General features: G+C 41.8%; 1 protein-coding gene across 3 annotated transcripts in view; it reads left to right on the forward strand.

Annotated features, from left to right (window-relative positions):
• PLXDC1 (plexin domain containing 1) overlaps positions 1-17,944 on the forward strand; it is a 107,692-nt gene extending 89,748 nt beyond the window's left edge. For all 3 annotated transcript variants that reach the window (XM_027872667.1, XM_027872669.1, XM_027872668.1), the window contains 5 exons: positions 4,513-4,573; positions 6,716-6,851; positions 11,361-11,396; positions 14,492-14,652; positions 16,512-17,944. In XM_027872667.1, the coding sequence (XP_027728468.1) occupies positions 4,513-4,573; positions 6,716-6,851; positions 11,361-11,396; positions 14,492-14,652; positions 16,512-16,631 (514 nt within the window). In that variant the 3' untranslated portion in view covers positions 16,632-17,944. The remainder of the gene's footprint in view (positions 1-4,512; positions 4,574-6,715; positions 6,852-11,360; positions 11,397-14,491; positions 14,653-16,511) is intronic.
• The last annotated feature ends 201 nt before the right edge of the window (positions 17,945-18,145 follow it).

The raw sequence follows: 18,145 nt of genomic DNA on the forward strand, positions 1-18,145 counted from the left end.
TCTGTTTCACATGTAGGCCTGTTCCCAGGCCATGACTCGTGAAGGTTGGAAGAGGGGGGTGTTGAGGGTGAAGGGGTGAGGAGGAGAGGAAGGAAAAGAGAAATGCAGCCAGAGAACATGACAGCTTAATGAGGTTTGGGTCAGCCTCAACTTTGAGAGAAATTGGCCAGGACGTAGTTGGGGGAGGGGTTTTTGCAAGGCCTACATTTTCAACTGGAGTACTGTGCAATAAAATTACAGTGTAATTCACTCAGAAGAAATGCAAGACTATAACTTTACTACTAAGTGGGAAAATATGTTGACATCACACCTCCTCTGAACCTCCTTGGCTTTCCACCTCTCCTCTTGTGACTGCTCTCAAGTCTATAACTTTTACAGATATGTGGGAAATCCTCTTTCCTGAAAACCAAGGGTGGTGCAGTGGATAGAACACAGGCCTTGGAGTCAAGAGGACCTGAGTTCACATCCAGCCTCAGATACTTACTAACTGATCCTGAACAAGTCACTTAACCCCAATTGCCTCTCAAAAAAAAAAAAAAAGAAGGAAAAGAAAGCCAAGGGACAGACAAACTCTCTACTAACATCTATTTCTTAGTATAACTTATGGATTCATCCTAATGTTTTCTCTATTTTTCCCCCTCTCATCTCCATCCACCCTCTGCTGCATTCAAAGTTCTTCCCTTTTTGTACTGAGAATCATGGGCTCATGGTTTTAAAGTGAAAAGAGGACTTAGAAGTCATCTGATTCAATTCCCATATTTTACAGATGAGGAAACTGAGACTGTTGAGGGTCTTTCTCAAGTGAAATTCAAACCCAGGTCTGCTAACTCCACATCTGGCACACTTTCTACTATGCTGTGGGAGCAGATAGTGGTGGAGCCTGATTTCAGCTAGTTCAGTCAATGTGAGGTGTCTTCCTTTCATCTCTTCCCTGAGATGTGCTTCTAGTTTGGGTCAGTGCGATATAATGCCAATAAGGCCAAATTGGCAAGTTTGATCCTTGTCAAAGCACAGATGGCCTTACCCAGAGGAAAAATCCCAGCTCTTCAAACACTGACAATAGTCAAGACCAACCAACCATCTCAAAACTGTGTACCATTAGTCATAAGAGGGACCAACATAGCACAGCAGAGAGAACGCCGAACACAGAGTCAGGAGCAGAGTTGTAACTAGGAGAGATGACTAGGCTTTGTCCCATGGTTTCAAATTTAGAGAGCTCTGACTGACAATCCTTCGGCACCATAGAAACAACAGAGCTTAGCACCCGAAAGAATTAGTCAGACTAGGAAACCACAAGATGGTGGGCTGTGGTGAACTTTCTTTCCACCATGCTCCTTCAACTGAGGGTACCACTTGTCCCAGATGCGAAAATTCTCACGTACAGCTCCGGACAGGGGCCTTGGGTTGTAGCCTTAGTTCCATCACAAACTGGTTGTGCGACCTTGGGTTAAGGGGCTTCATTTCTTCTGTAAAATGAGGGGATTGGACATCACCTGTAAAGGTCCTTCCAACTGTGATAGAAGTGGTTCTGACATGAAGAGATTGTAGGAATGACTTAAGAGTCATTGGTCCTCCCGAAAAAAGCATCCAGAGCACGTGTCCCAGTGATGTTGAGCAGATAGCAAAGTCAGAACACACCTTTTGAGAAAGAATACCTTGGAGCTCTGGAGGGAGCTTTCTTACTGATAATCACTTCTTAGCTCTCTTTAGTTTTTCATGTTATTTTTTCCCTGCACAGATGTTGTTGAACCCAAACACAGACTTTATGGATTTCCCAGGCATCAAAGACTAGAGAACAGAAATTTCAACATCATGATTTTGAGAATTATTTTTTTGTTCATTTTACCCCATCTTCCTCTTCACCTTTCCATCTTCCCCACAGGAAACTTTGGTGCCTTCCAACACAGCTGGACTAAGGAATGGCCTCTGTGGGGACCTCTGACTTCCAGCTTTTTCATCCTTCCCAGTAGGACTCTTATTTCTGGTCATTAATGGCAAAGAATTAGGGAGAAGAGTGAGCGAATCCCCCTGAGTTACTAATGAATGCTGGCATATTCCCTCTTTTTGGCAGGATTTTTCTTAGTATGGGAAAGGTATGAAGAACTCATCAAGTTCCTGCAGCCTTCTTGGGATTCTGCCTCCAGAGAAAAGTAGTGTGTGGCTGTTTTTGCAAGCCTTCAATGATTTCATTTTCTGGTTATCCCTTCAGATTTAAGATCATGAGACACACTTGTGAACTTGAATTTCCCAGAACTGTAACTAGGGCAGGTCAACTGGCACTTTGTCCCAGGGTGCAGAATTTAGAGGATTATGACAACACATTTAGTACTTTAGTAGTTGAGTTTAGAGCCAAGTTTACAAGAATAATTAGTTAAAATAGAAAACTATCAGATATCTGCCTGGGTTAAAATCTCCCTTTCCACCTGCTGCCTCCTCCACCCGCCTTGTATACCTGCATACACACTTCATGCTGTTTGCCCTAGGCATGGCTTGTCATATTTATCCTAAGTACAAAAATGCCTAGTTGCAGCTCTGGAATTACTTACCTATGAATAGCTACTTTTAATGGAAATTGTAAACAGATATCCCCATGGAAGTAATTTCATATTTTGTACCTAACCTACTGGGTGCTTCAGTGAGCCAGAGCAGGGAGAGACCTTTCACCTTGGGTTATAGCCCTAAGCTGCATTTGAAAGTATTACAAAATGTAATACTGGGCACAGAGCCCCATGTCCCTGTTTTCTTGCTTTCAAACCTCACCTGAATTTAATGCTTCCTGGGGAACCCAGATGCCTCAGTGTGGATGCTCAACACTTCTTGGCAGCCTGTCATCTTGTCTAAACTGGCTCTTCAGTAACATTAGGCTAAAGCTGCTCTGGGCAACAAACCTCAACCCACCCCAGTATTCCATTACCAGTGGGACCAAAGCCACGCATCAGATCACTTGGGATAAAGGAAGTTTTACTCCCTTTCCACCATCCCCTACCACTCCCCCATGGCTATAGCCTAAGCAATTGGGCCATTGGTCACCATGCCTGAGAAAGAGAATGTGGATGGTTCTGTATAACCCATTCCCACACCTAGGAAAAAACTCAAAGGGTACCATCCATTGCCAGTGAGAGAAGCACCTTCTAGGCAGCATTTCTGTAGCGCTTTAATATTCAAAAAACACTTTACGTGAATTATATCATTTGATCGTCACAACAATCCTGGGAGGTAGGTGCTATTATTAACCCCATTTTAAAGATGAAGAAATGGAGGCCAAAAGAGGTTAAGTGATGTGCCCAGTATTACAAAACTAGGAAGAGTCTGTGGCAGGGTTGAAACTCAGGTCTTCCTGACTCCAAGTCCAACACTTCACCCCCTGAGGCAACTATCTTCTAATCAGTCCAGAATATATTATTATTGTTGTTATTATTATTATTATTATTATTAAACTTGGACTAGGGCATCTCTTAAGTAGTTCTTCTAGCCAGCTTAGATTAATCAATAAATTTGCTTCTCCCATAAGTTGACCGACAAGGTAAAGCATCCAGGTTAGATCCTCTGTGAAGGATTCTTAGTGAGCTCATAGGATCAGAATTATAGGGCCTAGAGGCTATCCAGTCCAAGCCCTGAGCTGAGGAGCAGAGAGATTAAGTGACTTGCCCAGGGTCATACATCTAGTAAGTGTCTGTCGTGGAATTTGAAGCCAAGTGTTCCTGAAGCCAAATCTAGTGCCCTATTAGGCCATGATGCCTTTCAAAGAACCCTGCCTCCCTCAGGATCCAGCTCAGGCCCTTCAGCTTATGATTCTGACATACTCATGCCAATGAATTTAAACTTCAGGCCCCAGAATCAGGGTGTGGTGATGACTTCAAAGCCCTGTTGAACTCCCTCACTGCTCCACTTTTATCCTTCAACAAGGTAGAAGCGTTTGGTCTTTTAATAAGTAAAGAAATCTCCTGCAAATAGATAAACATTTATTTAAACAAACAAAAAATAAATAAATGGATAAGTAAGCGAATGAATGACTAGAAAAATAAGTAGTTTTTTATATTACTATTAACTTCCTAATGGGTCCTGCCCCTTAAGACAACAACAACAGCAATAAACAACTATATCTATAGTAGCATTTTTGTGGCAACAAAAAACTAGAAACAAAGCAGTCATGGGTGCTCCTAATTTGGAGAAAGGCTAAACAATTTGTGGTATATTAGGAACAGGAACTGGAGCATCTCTAGATGAGAGGAGAGGGGCAAGGGATATATAACTTCTCTTTTTTGCCCTTTTTCGTAGAGGAGAGGAGAGAAGGCTGTGTCACTGACCTCAACCCCTGCACACGGCCAGTAGCCCGGGATCATGGGAATGTGCCCCAGCTTTCTTTGAGAAGGTCATCCCACTCTAGTTTCAGTCTGCTGAAAACATGATCACTGTGGTTAGCTGTGTCTGCCTCAGGTGAAATGAATGAGGAACTCATTCACTATGTGATCAGATAAGCAACAATCTTTCTGTGGCATCTTTTCCCTGCAGGTGTTCCAGTGGCTTTGACCGCTATCGGGAGGAGTGGTTGGCATACGGCTGTGCCCGAGAGGTGAGAGAGAGAAATTATTTGCTTCTGGCCATGTGGGTTGGAATGTAGTGAAGGCAGAGGTCTGTTGGCAGGTGGTTTAGCCATGTGGTTGATTCTGTTGGCTGCTATAAAGTTAACATCTCCACCTGTGACTTGCTCATAGGCTATCTTTGAGTCAATCAGATTAGGTCTACAGAGACTGGGAGACTGAAATGTCTATGATTCCATTGTTCCATGGAACAAAGAAACATCATTAGTAGTGTTCCGTGATACAGTTCAATGTTGGAAATTTACCCAGAGCTTGGAAGGAGAGAGAGCAGTGTCTCTGAATCATATCTGGCAGGGCTGGGCAGAGACCATCACACAGCTAGACCTGGTGTCAAACTGACTTGGTCTTCTTCTGGACTGGTTAGAGGGCAACCATAGTCAGGGATCAAAGGCCATAGGTTCAGTCCTCATATGAGCCACTCAGATTTTGAGGGGAAAAAAGGGGGCAATTAAAAATTTCTGTATACGATTCCAGTCAACCATAGCCCAGGATGGTCGTTCAAGTATTGGGCGTGGATTGGGCAGAACCATCCACATTTCTTTTGTATTATAGGATTAAAAACAAATATCCTCATCTCAGATCGAGAGTGACCTCTTCCCCTGCTATCATGGGATCATCAGTTTAGAGCTAGAGGGTACCTTGGAGCCCATCAAGTCCAATTCCCTTATTTTACTGATAGGAAACTGAGGCAGTGATTAATTGACTTCCCCAGGCTCACACAGGAAATAAGGATGTGGGCAAAATTAGAACTCAGGTCTTCCTGACTCCAAATCCAGCACTTGACCTCACCTTGCTCTATCTCACCCCTTTTCTTCTACCAAAATGGACCGAGTGACATTGTGGCATAGCAGGTGGTATTTTGGACCTGGAGTCAGGAAGACCTGGGTTCAAATTCTGACTCAACAGTTATTAAGCTTCTTGAGAGCAAGGATTACTTCACCATTTGTATTTGTGTCCTCAGTATCTAGCACATAGTAGGCACTTAATAAGTGCTTGTTGATATGATTCCAAGGACAAATCACTTAGCCTTTTTGAAACAGTGTATTCATCTGTAAAATGGGGGGGGGGGTGGAGCAGATTAGAGGCCCCATTAGGTCCTTTACATCTCTATAATCCTATGGAAACCTGGGCTCTAGTTTTGATTCTGCCACTCACCAGCTTTGTGACTTAACCCCTGAGCCTCAGTTTCCTCATCTGTAAAATGGGAATAATAATGCCTGCATCATCGGCCTCTTAGGGTTGTTCTGAGGTTTTGACATACTGTACAAATGGCATCAGGGCAACGAGATTTTTAAGAGAGACTACAGCTGTTAGTATTTCAAATTTGTTCTATTTACTTGAGATTTTGACCCTTACCTCTTTCTAAAAGGACTTTAGGCAGATTAAATTGTGCCAAATGAGATACTGAAGAAGAAAACTGTAGAGAGTCTATCTGAGGAAGGGGGAAAGAGTAGGTGCTTTCAGGCACAAGAGTCAAGCCCTTGGGCACTATACCTGGCCCCAGGTCCTCTGGCAGCTCAGGTCAAACGAAAGGAAATTTACACATGGGTTCATTTTCTAACATCAGAAAACATATTGTTTGGGTGTTCAAACCTAGGTTCCAATCCCAGCCATTGTCACTTATTACCTACCTAGTCTTGGGCAAGTAGTTTTCCCTTCTAGACATTAGCTTCTTTGTTGTTGTTTAGTCATTTCAGTTGTGTCCTACTCTTCATGACACCATTTGGGGTTTTCTTGGCGAAGATACTGGAGTGGTTTGCCATTTCCTTCTCCAGCTCATTTTACAAATGAGGAAACTGAGGCAAACAGGGTTTAAGTGACTTGCCCAGGGTCACACAGCTGTGAAACATCTGAGGCCATATTTGAACTCATGAAGATAAGTCCTCCTGACTTCAGGCCTGGCACTCCACTGTGCTACCTAGCTGCCTCATCAACTTCTTAATTGGTAAAAATGAGGTGAGGGTGTTGAACGAGATGATCTCTGGGGTCCTTTTCTATGATCTCTGATCCTATGATTGCCAAGATCCCTTCTAGCTCCCAAATCCTACAATCTTAAGCAGAACTTAAGACCACTGTGCACAGAAGAATCCTCAGAGGCTGGCTCTCTTTTTCAGGCAGAGGGCAGGACGTGTGAGGACTTCCAGGAAGAAGAACATTATGCCTCATCCCTTGGGACCTCCTTTACCCCTTTTGATGAAGAATTCACCACTTCTGCCTCTTCCTTCTTCACTGACCACCTCACCACAGAAGGTACATCCAGGCAGAGCCATAACTAGGAAAGGCGAGTGGGGTGTTAGTCTAGGCCACCAAAATTTAAAGGCTGTCATAGCTTTCACATTCCAACCTTGTAAAAAAATCAAACTGAGCTCAGTATCTAGTTAGCCAGAATAATTAGTTAAAATAGGAAGCTGCCAGATGGCATGCTTGCTCCTCCTTAATCTAACTCAGTCCTCAGCCCCAGCCCTCTCCCATGAGGCTATGACTAGGGTCTCTCTCCCTGTGCAGCCTTGTCGCCTAGAATCTTTACCAACACTCTCCCCAACTAAATTTGTCTTTGAAAGTTGCTTGAGAGCTTGTTTTATGCCAATTGTAAAGTTTGTAAAGTTTGCCTTGGGTAGCAAAATTGACCTGCATCCAGAAAATTGTAAAGGGCAAGGACAGGAGAGAATCATTGAATTGACATCTGATTCATGGATTCGTCATTAGATCCTGAGAAACAGCAGGGTTAATGCATACTCCAAAAACTTTCCTTCAGATCTCTATCTGAGGGCCATCTTCGCAAGTCCTGGGGATCAACCAATCAATTGGAACAACACCCATACTTGAAATAAAGAAGGAAAAATATTAAATTTTAGGTGGAGGAAAATAGTAGCCAAAGGTGGGGATGGGGTGAGGATGAGGGAAGGTGACATAACATAAATAGATTATATCACCATCAAATTCCCCAGTAATAACTGGAGCCTTAATAAGCATGTATTAAGTACAAAAAACTTGTACTAAGAACTATGGGGAGATACACAAGAAGAAGAAAAGATCAGAGGGTAACTAGGGCAGGGCAATCAGAGCTTCATTCTAGTGCCTTGAAACTTAGAGGGCATTGATAGCACTTATGCTCCTCTTTATATAGAAACACAGAATTCTATAGGTTTCTATATTTTGCATTCATATATATATACATATACATAATATGGCATATAGAAACAACTCAATTTAGCACCTAATTAGTTAAAATAATTATAATTCCCTCCCCTCCTTCTCTGTCCCCCAAAGCAGTAGCACCCCATGAAAATCTCTGCTTGGCCCAGCCCAGCCCTGCTCTCTCCTCTTTATCCAATGACTACATCCTGGGGTCTGTCACAATAACAGAAGAACCTGAGGTCCAAGGGCTTTTCACAGCTTTCCCCAATTGAATTTGTCTTTTAAAAAAGTTAATTTAAGAGTGCCTTTCATGTTGCTTACTTCCAGCCCCCTCACCTTTTTTTCCCTGCTATAATTTGACCTGGGCACCAGAATTACTGGTTAATTGCTCTGGAAATAATCCTTACCCTGAGGAGCCAACTAAGTAAGAGTTCTCACTTGAGTGAAGAAATCAGTCAGTCAGTCAAGCAACAGGTAATTACTGAGGGCCTCTCAGAACACTGTGATAGGCACTCTGGGGGATGCAGAAGAAGTACATGACATGACTCCCTCCCTTTAAATAGCTTGCAAGCTAGCTGAAGAGCACACTTGAACCAACTAGAATGCAATCTTTGCTAATCTGTGTGCTATTGACTATGAGCCCAGTGGCAGTTAGTAAAGGAAGAGAAGCTTAGAATACTCCAATACTGGTTCTTGAAGGAGGTGGACGTGGAAATGGGCTGTGAAGGGAAGGCAGGATTTCAGTAAGTGGGGGAGAAAAATGAAGGCATTCCAAGGAAGGAGATAAATCCTTAAACTCTGACTCCAGCTCTAGAATGTGGTATGATGGAAAGAAGATCTGGCTGGGAATAAAGGGACCTGGGTTATTTTCTCTGACTGTACCACCCACGAATTGTATGACCTTGAGCAAGTCACTTCCTCTCTTTGTGCCTCAGTTTACTCCTCTGTAAAATGGGGGGGGCTAATCTCTAAGTTTCCTTCCAGCTGTAAATCTTATGCACCTAGGAAGCACCTGTGCAAAACAGAGATTCTTAGTTTCACATACAATCCTCTTTTGCTGTTCTATGAGAGAGAGAGAGAGAGAGAGAGAGAGAGAGAGAGAGAGAGATTCCTTTTATTTGGTGTTTGTTTGGAATTTAAAAAAAAATTTACAAAGAGGCCAAAACCACAGGTTTTACTATTATATGGACTGATTAGTTTTATCCTTTGTACATAACCAAAGATTGCACCATAACCCCAGCCACCACCTTGAAAAGGGGGACAAAAGAGAAAGTATGGGCGAATTATTATAAATATCCCTTTCATTTGGGCAAAGAAAAGGGCTTGTTCTGAAGGCAATGGACCAGAAGGGTCATTTTCCCCAGCAGGGGATAGTACATTTCACTTTTAATTTGTACTACTGACATATGGTTTCTTTTGAACCCAGGAGCCAGAGGTATCACTCCCAATCCCTAACAGTCGTTACTTATAGTAATAATGAATATCAATCCATAGTCTTCCTGCAAAGGAAATAACAGAGCTGACCATATTGCCTTTTATTTTTTATTTATTTATTTTTTGGCTAGGCAATGGAATTAAGTGACTTGCCCAGGGTCACACAGCTAGTGAGTATTATGTGTCTGAGGTCGCATTTGAACTCAGGTACTCCTGAATCCGGGGCCGATGCTCTATCCACTGCATCACCTAGCTGCCCCCCATATTGCCTTTTAAGTCTTGTTATTTTCCCTCCAACTTTCAAGGAGTCTTGGTCAATGAATACGTATTTAGTCAACCTCCCATGTATTATGAATGGGACAAAAGTTAGATTTGGAGGAGCCAGTGACATACATCCCACCCAAGGAGCCCCTCCCACGTGTGTGTAGGAGCTACACATTTCCAGTTTGAAGGAACTCAGCTTGGAAGGGCTGCAGAGAGGGAAGGTGCATGGGTGGAAGGATACATGGGTGGAAGGATACAGGGATCAGTCTTGGCATCTGACCACTCAAGGGGCAAAAAGGTTTGATGCCAGTTAAGAGGCAATTCTCTTTCCAAAATATTGACTTTTTCAGGATCACTTCTCTGAGAAGCAACTAAAAACATCCCCTTATGTGAACCGGAAACAGTCAAATCGGCAAATAATTGGAAGCTGGTCTTTGCTTTGAGGAGAGACAGAAACACCTTGGTGTAAAAATAAGGCGGCATATTAAAAGCAGCAGATAGAGCACACTGGATAGTAATAACAACTGAAAATTGACAGGGCGGAGAAATTAAAATTATCAGCATTAAAAGAATAACACTCTACGATCATTTATTGTAGGGAGAGACATGTGTATTATATAAGTGCATACATGTATATATGCATAGCATATACATGCATATGTAAATATGTGTATATGTGTATGCATAAACATAGAAATATGTGTCTGTATGCATAAATATGTAAATAGGTGTGTGCATATATACATATAGGTATATACATGAATATATGTGTATATACATACATATAAATGCGTACATACAAATATGTGTACATATTGTGTGTGCATAAATATATGTGTGCATAAATATGTGTGCATGTACACATAAATATATAAACATGTATGTGCATAAATATATGTATATGCATGTGAATGTGTGTGCCTGTATGCATAAATGAATGTGTGTATACAAAAATACATATGCATATATATATACACACATACACACACATGCAAACACACCTCAATAGCTGCGATGTCAGGGTCCTACAACCTCTGACAACGAAGACCCCCTTACCTCTGGCTCAGGTAGACACAAAATAACGGAGGGCTCAGGTAGTATTATGGAGGTCACAGCTGCTATTGACCTTGCAAGGCAAAGTCATCATGTTCTTCTCTGTGCCAGACCTCCAGTTGCCTGCTCCCAGGCCTGGCACACAAGACTTCTCCAGGGACACCAGGTCCCTGGAACCATTCTGTTGCTCCGTGATCTGGTGACTCTTTTGTTCTTGGTTTTTTTTTCAATAAGAGAGGATGTGCAGCTGCAACTTATTGGGCCAACCCAAACACCACCCCAGAAGTTTGGGCTCCTCTACTCTTCTGCCTGCAGGCAGCCTCAGAGTGGGAGAGCGGCTGGTGTTCTCATTAGACTATTAGCAGCAGCTGCTGCCTTCTGGCCCCACAGCTCAGCTGCCTTGTCACCCATTTATGGCAACACCCTGAGGACATCATTGCGTTATAGTGTAGTCCTGCACAGCCTATGTGACACGCAATGTTCATAATGATGACTCCATAAAAACTAGATTAAGTTATATTCAGTATTCTCTATTTTAAAAACAAGAGGGAGATATATATATACATATGTATATATATACGTGTATATATGTGCATATATATATGAGACAGACCATTTTAGAAGTGTCCAAAATGGTTACTTTTTTTTAAAAAAGTTTGTGTTTAGAGGAATAAACTTCAATTATCTAAAAAATGCACTTATGTAAATCTCTTACATTCCTGAAAAACCAAGACCTAAATCTAACAGTTTTTTAAAAATCAATCTCTTTGGGGGTGGGGAGCAAGAAATTGACCTTTCAAACCTTTCTTTTTAAAATCTAGAGAATAAAACATAATTGTTTCATTATTTCTTCTTGTCTCCTTCTTTAAGATGACACAAAGTTGAATCCATATGGAGGAAGAGATGGTAAGTATTTACTGGCCTGTGTTTAGTTTAAATATATTTTGTATACACACGCGTATTTTTTCCTCCAAATTAAATGTAAGTTCCTTAGGGGTAAAGGCTTTTTACATTTTTGTCTTGATATCCCTGGAACCTAACGCTGTGTAGGCACTTAATTAGTGCTTGTTGTTGGATTGGTTGACTTCTCCAGATTTTGCTAACGCTTGGACTATGGGGCCTGCGCCCAAGGCACACACACGTTTTGCCTTTCCCCCCCAAAGTCTGGGGAGGGCTAAATCCTCCCGACACCTTCTGTCTTCCCGAGGCTATGCCCCCAGGGGCTTTGAGAAGATTGCTCCACTCTGGTCATTTCTAATTTCTGTACTCTCAATTTCACTAATAATTCTGCTTTCTTGACCCTCTGTGTGATTGAATATGTATAGCTCTGGAATGAAAAGGCAGCTTGGATAAGATGGGATGAGATTGCCTCATGGCAGCTCTCAGCAGATGGCTAATGGGTTTTCATCAGCACCAACATCCCAACCAATGAAAGATATAGATTTAGCTCTTTAAAGGCAGTGAGGCTTCCCTCAGTTCCCAATCTGTGTTGGCAGTAAACACGAAAAACTTGCAGCCTGCAAGGGTATTTGAAGGGTGAGTGTCTAGAACCCAAAGACTGCCCCTTACTCTCCACACTGGTACCCACTGATAATTATCTAGAAAGTTAGCATCTTGAAGATGAATGATTCCCTAAATGGGGTGCCACCCACACCTGAGCAGGACAGGACTCAGTTCCAGACTGCTCGCTGCTTCTTTAATGAAGTCTCTCAATGAACACAGAGTTCGATTGACAACCAGCCAGCCCACCCCCGGAAATGAGGGACTGTTATCCGGGAATCCTGAAATCAAGAAGGGAGCTATTAATGCGGCACCATTTAACCAGATCTCCAAGAACATAACAAATGGAGAGCAAAGACAATTAACCAGATCCTCTCCTCAGCCAGATACTCTGGTTAGGATGTAACCATCAGATGCTGGATCACATAATTAGAGTCACTGCAGACAATGTCTGATTTCTAGCCAAGTCAAGGGAAAGCAGTTAGGAGAATTGGCTCAATGATCCTACTCAACTGCTAATTAGAAGCTGGCTTTAGAGAGGTGGAAATTATAGATTATGGGGACCGGAGCAGAGCTGGGTTCTGGGGTTTCCTTATTATTTGCATTGTAGCTGGCAGCAGATAGGAGACCCACAGATAGGAGTCATTAGGGAGGCAGCCATGGGTTGGGGAAGAATACGTGATTCGCAGTCAGAAAGTCTGGGTCTGAATCTCATTGTCACTTATAACTTTGTGAGTTTGGAAAAGTCATATAACCTCCTTGGGCCCTTTGTAATATAAGGATTTTGGACTAGGTGGCTTCTAAATTCCCTTCCAGCTCTAAATCTGTGATTGTTTGATCTTAAAAGAGGACAATTCATCTTTACCCATCAATATGGTGATGATAGCTAGCATTTATATAACACTTGAAGGTTTGGAAAATACTTTTCAGATGCCATTTCATTCTATCCTCACAACAACCCTGGGAGGTAGGTGCTATTCTTATCACCATTTTACAAGATGAGGAAACTGAGGCAGGCAGCAGTCAAGTGACTTGTCCAGGGTAACCAGAGGTAGTAAGTGTCTGAGGCTGGATTTGAACTCAGGTCAACCAGACTCTAGGCCTAGTTGTCTGGCCACCTGGCCATCTCACTGATAGACCACATAAGAAGTATCTATTCCTTTTAGCTTTTCTCATCCCATCAAATTTCTATATAGAGATGATCAAGTATTTTTGTTTATCATATATTAATTCATCTTCATTCCCCTATTATATGGTGTCCTCCTAGGACAGAGATTCCTAACCTGTGTATAGATTTTAGGGGAATTCATGAACTTGGTTAGAAAAAAAATTAAAATCTTTACTTTCACTAACCTTTGGTCTATCAGTGAGGTGGCCAGGTGGACAGAGAGCTGGGCCAGGAGTCTGGATGACCTGAATTCAAATCCACCCTTAGACACTTACTACTTCTGTGACCCTGGACAAATCATTTAACCTCTGCCAGCCTCAGTTTCCTCATCTTGTAAAATAAGGCTAATAATAGCACTACCTCTCAGAGTATTCTGAGAAGGAGTCCATAAGTTTCACCAGACTGCACAAGGGGTCCAGGACACACAAAAAAATTAAAAACCCCTGTTCTAGAAAACAGGGACCATATCTCTTCCTAAATATGTATTTTAACACCTAGTCTAGGGCTATGTATATATGTACCCTGGTTAAGTGTATGCCCTTTTGGTTAGCTTATGGACCCCTTGAGGGATCATTCCAGAAGCTCTAATCTTTTCAATCCTTGTCTAGCTGTGCAGTTGGTAGTAGTACTATGTTGGTACTATGGGCTGAGGCTACATCTGTCTTTGTGCCTCAGGTTCAAGGCTTTCTTTTATTTAAAATGCAGGATATACTTGTGAACCATAAAAATCCAATTAAAACTACTTAAATAATTGAAGTTTAAAACATGTAATGCAAGCATGAAAAGAATATAAAATACAACTTTCCCCTCCACATCAGGAATTGGAAGAAGAACCCTACGGGCAGCAGGGAGCTCTAGAGAACACTTCTGGCAACTTTCCTCCCCCCCCTCACCCCATCCCCTCCATCCCCCTCCACCCCTAATCTTTTAATAATTCAAACCACTGGGCTTGCAGAACACTAGGTATTGCTGAGCCAAGGGATAGATAAAATGGAAAATACACAGGACACTGACCATAACAGCTGCAATGTGCCCGCCCAAGTTCCCACTACAGCTGGGCTGGTGAGATTGAGTTGTCCCTCCTTCTTTACTGTCCCCCTTGTGTTGGGAGGCCCATCCTATCCTGTTCCTTCCCAACCACTCCCTAGCTGCCTCCTCTTAGGTGTGGCTTTCCTTGTAGCTTCTCCCTCAGCTCTGTTCTTCTAGAGGAATAACTTTACTATATGGGTGAAATCTCACAAGTCCATACAAAAAAAAAAAAGATGTCAGAATTTGATGATACTGGTACCCATCCATCATTTTATAAGCCCTGTCTATTCTACTTTCTTTGTAGATCTACAGGACAACCTTTCTCCTAAAAAGAAGGGTCCTCCGGTGCATGCAGGGGTCATTGTGGGCATTGTGCTGGCGGTACTACTAGTTGTGGTCATCATCCTGGCTGGAATCTACATCAACACTCATCCCACTTCTAATGCTGCCTTATTCTTCATTGAGGTAAGTCTAGGTATAGGATTTAGCAGCAGGTTAAAAAAAGTTTTAAAAGCAGCTGTCCATATTCTGTTTGAGTCGCAGAGCAGATAATAGCATTCATAGCACTGCTCCTGATTCCTAGACCCCAGAGCATCATATTGCTTTTAAAATAAAAATAAGAAGCCCTCATTAAATCTGTCATAGCACTGTGTTGATTGCCAAACTGAGCAAACTGGATAACTACGGTCCTTTATGCTTTCCGAGTTCATTGTCTAAGAATCCTACATAATCATCGTAGTCAGTTCTTGCCATCCAGTTGGGCACTAAGGTGAGGAAGTAGGAAAGTAGGAAGTAGGAAATTGTCTCTCCCTTAGAGTGCACATTTAGTGGTTCAAAAACAAGTTTTGGTTGCTTTGGAAGCATCAGCTAAGTAAGCAGTTAGGTGGTGCAGCGGACTTGGAGTTAGGAAGACTTGTCCCTTAGATTTAACACTTACCAGCTGTGTGAACCCTGGACAAATCACTTAATCTCTCAGCTTCAGTTTGTTCATCTGTAAAATGGGACTAATAATAGCACTTTACCTCCCAGGGTTATTGTCTTTCTTATTCCAGGCCTGGTGCTTTATCCACTATGCCACCTGGCTACCTATTAGTACTTAAGTCTTAGGAAGCTGCTTGAGGTAATGAATGAATGAATGAATAGGTGAATGAATGAATGTAGGTACTAAGAGTCAAGTTGCATTGGATTTGAACCCAGCTCTTACTGTCTTCAAGCCTAACACTAATCCACTATACCAGGTATAATAATATTAATGATAGTAATAAATGATATTCATAATAATACTTATGATTGTGCTATTTTACAATTCCAATGAACCCATGTTTAGTGTAGATTATAGGTTTGAAAAATAATGTTCCATTCCTCCTCACTTTGAGCTACATAACTAAATTCTTCTCTCTTTAGATTGCCCTACCATTAGATTCCTTTGTCCAGCCTAGATTTTCCTCTTGCCCAAAACAGCAGATGTGTGGACAGCCTTAACCTCCAGCAAACCCCTAAACAACAGTCATCAACTAACTCTACCCATTACCCCAAAACCTGGTTATTTCCCTCACCTTCACTTGAATATCTTTCTAGTTCTTATAAGTTGACATTCACTTGAGTATCTTTCTAGTTCTTATAAGTTGACATTCCAATTTATTGAAGTAGCCTAGCAGAATGAATAAAGCTCTGGACCCAAATTCAGAAAGACCTGAGTTCAAATCCTGCCTCAGACACTACCTGTATGACCAGGGACAAGTCACTTAACATCTCTGAACCTTTGTTTCTGCATCTGTTAAATGGGAATGATAAGAGCACTGTCCCAATAGAGTTATTGTGAGGACCAAATAGTATATATATGTAAAGTGATTTGTAAACCTTAAAGCATTGCTTATTTATTATTTATTTGTTATACATATATATTATTTATTTATTGGTTAGCTATTGTTAAATTAGTTAAATGTGAGCTACTTTCTCAAGTTCTTTGCAGGGTTTCTTAACCTGGTATCTGTGAACTTTTTATTTTAATATTTTGATAAATGTATTTCAACTATGTTTCCTTTACAGAGGAAACTTACATGTTTTATTTTATGCATTTAAAAATAATAGTCTGAAAAGGAGTCCATAAGCTTCACCAGACTGCTCTAAGGATTAAGAACTCCTGTTATAAAAGGGTAGTTGGTTTTCTTTGGTATTTCCAAACACTCTCAATTCTTGTCTCATTTCTCTGAGTAGCCTTTGCTCTTCCCACTGGGATTGGATCTCCACAGTCCATGCTCTGACTTTGAATATGTGTGTGTGTGTGTGTGTGTGTGTGTGTGTGTGTGTGTTTAACTCTGCAGCGGAGACCTCATCACTGGCCAGCCATGAAATTCCGCAACCGAACCAGTCATGGGACCTACACAGAAGTTGAGCCTTCAGGACAAGAGAAAGAGGGCTTCATGGAGGCAGAGCAGTGCTGAAAGTAGCATTTCCTCCACTCCTTCCCTCTTCTTCCTACCAGAAACAAAGACTCCAAACCCCAAACCATTGGTCTTGATTATGGAGTCTCCCCTTTTTTAAGATGAGCTCCATTCTCTTGAGGATGGGAAGGAAGACCCAATGAGACCCCAAAGTCAAGGTCAATATTGTTCTTCTTTTATCGACCGCCTCTTAACATTTCCTGGGGCATAAAGACAGGGCGAGAAAGGATTTGCCAGATCTACCGCATGCATGACAGCCAAGCCACAGAGGTTGAAACAGGAAATGCTGCACTCCACTCGAGCTTGCCGGGGAATAATAACAGCTTGCCCTCATGTTCCCCGGTGTCAATGACGTATAGCAGCTCCCCCATCCAAGTCTTGAAATATGTCAGTCTGCATCCATTCCTCCAGCCTCTTCCTGCATAGGAATGGAGAGGGTTTGAAGACCCTGCAGAACCTCACCTGGCCCGTACATTTGTTGTAATATTACTAAGACTAAAGGGTGCTGAGTCTCTACAATTCATAGACGTGAGAGCCGGTCCTCACAGCTATGGATCCAGCACATAATCAGCTTCTTTGGATCAGCCTGCCAGAAACGGGCATGCTGTCCATCTGCTAAACCCAAGCATTGCTGCACTTCAGTGCTCTTACCAGACTGGAAATAAACCACGATGTCAAACTAGGGTGAAATGAGGAGGGAGGACAAGACTTCTCTTAGAATTCCCATCCTGCCAACCCAATTACTCCTTTCCAGAAAATTAGTTTGGAAAAGTTGGAAAGGGAAAAACCTCACACCATGACCTGGTATGAAACATTGTTTTTACAACTCTGAAAAACCCACTCCTATTGAGAGTGTGGTGTGGTGAATAGAGAACATTGAAAATTAAGTCTAATGCCACCTCAACTCCTTACTAGCTTTGTGAACCTGAAGGAAATCATTTAAACTTTCTGGGCTTCAGTTTCCTCATTGTAAAATGAGGACTGGGTTTGATGATCTCTGTGGTCCCTACTAGCTCTGGTTTTCTGATCTTAGCCAAGCCAATAAGTATTTATTAAGTTCACATTTGGGGCAAGAGTGCGGAGATATAAAAAAAAATTAAAAATGAATAACAGGTAATGAAAAATGAAAAGCAGATAAGCTCTGAGGGAGCTTACCTTTTACTTGAGCAGGATATAGCAAATAGGTGTATACAGTTTTCCCTTCCTCAGCACCCGTAGAGGTTACCATATAATTTGAGTTAAATTAAGAAATTAAATGGGAATTTTGGGGGAGTTTTGTGGAAGCTGCAGATGACATGTTAAGGCCAGCAGATGACAGAAAAAGTTTAGAAACTCAGAAATGCATAAAATATATGAATAGTATTGTATAATATCAACATATTACAACAACAGAAAACAGAAAACTGGATGATTTTCAGGCTTCTAAAGAAGACAAAAAAGCATCTAAAGTTATTATTCATGAAAGGAACAACTGAGGCATTTCAAGTGATCTAGCAGGAAGGCAGGGCTCCCCT

This window comes from Vombatus ursinus, unplaced genomic scaffold (assembly GCF_900497805.2).
Source record: "Vombatus ursinus unplaced genomic scaffold, bare-nosed wombat genome assembly UNPS02014801.1, whole genome shotgun sequence".
Lineage (NCBI taxonomy): Eukaryota > Metazoa > Chordata > Mammalia > Diprotodontia > Vombatidae > Vombatus > Vombatus ursinus.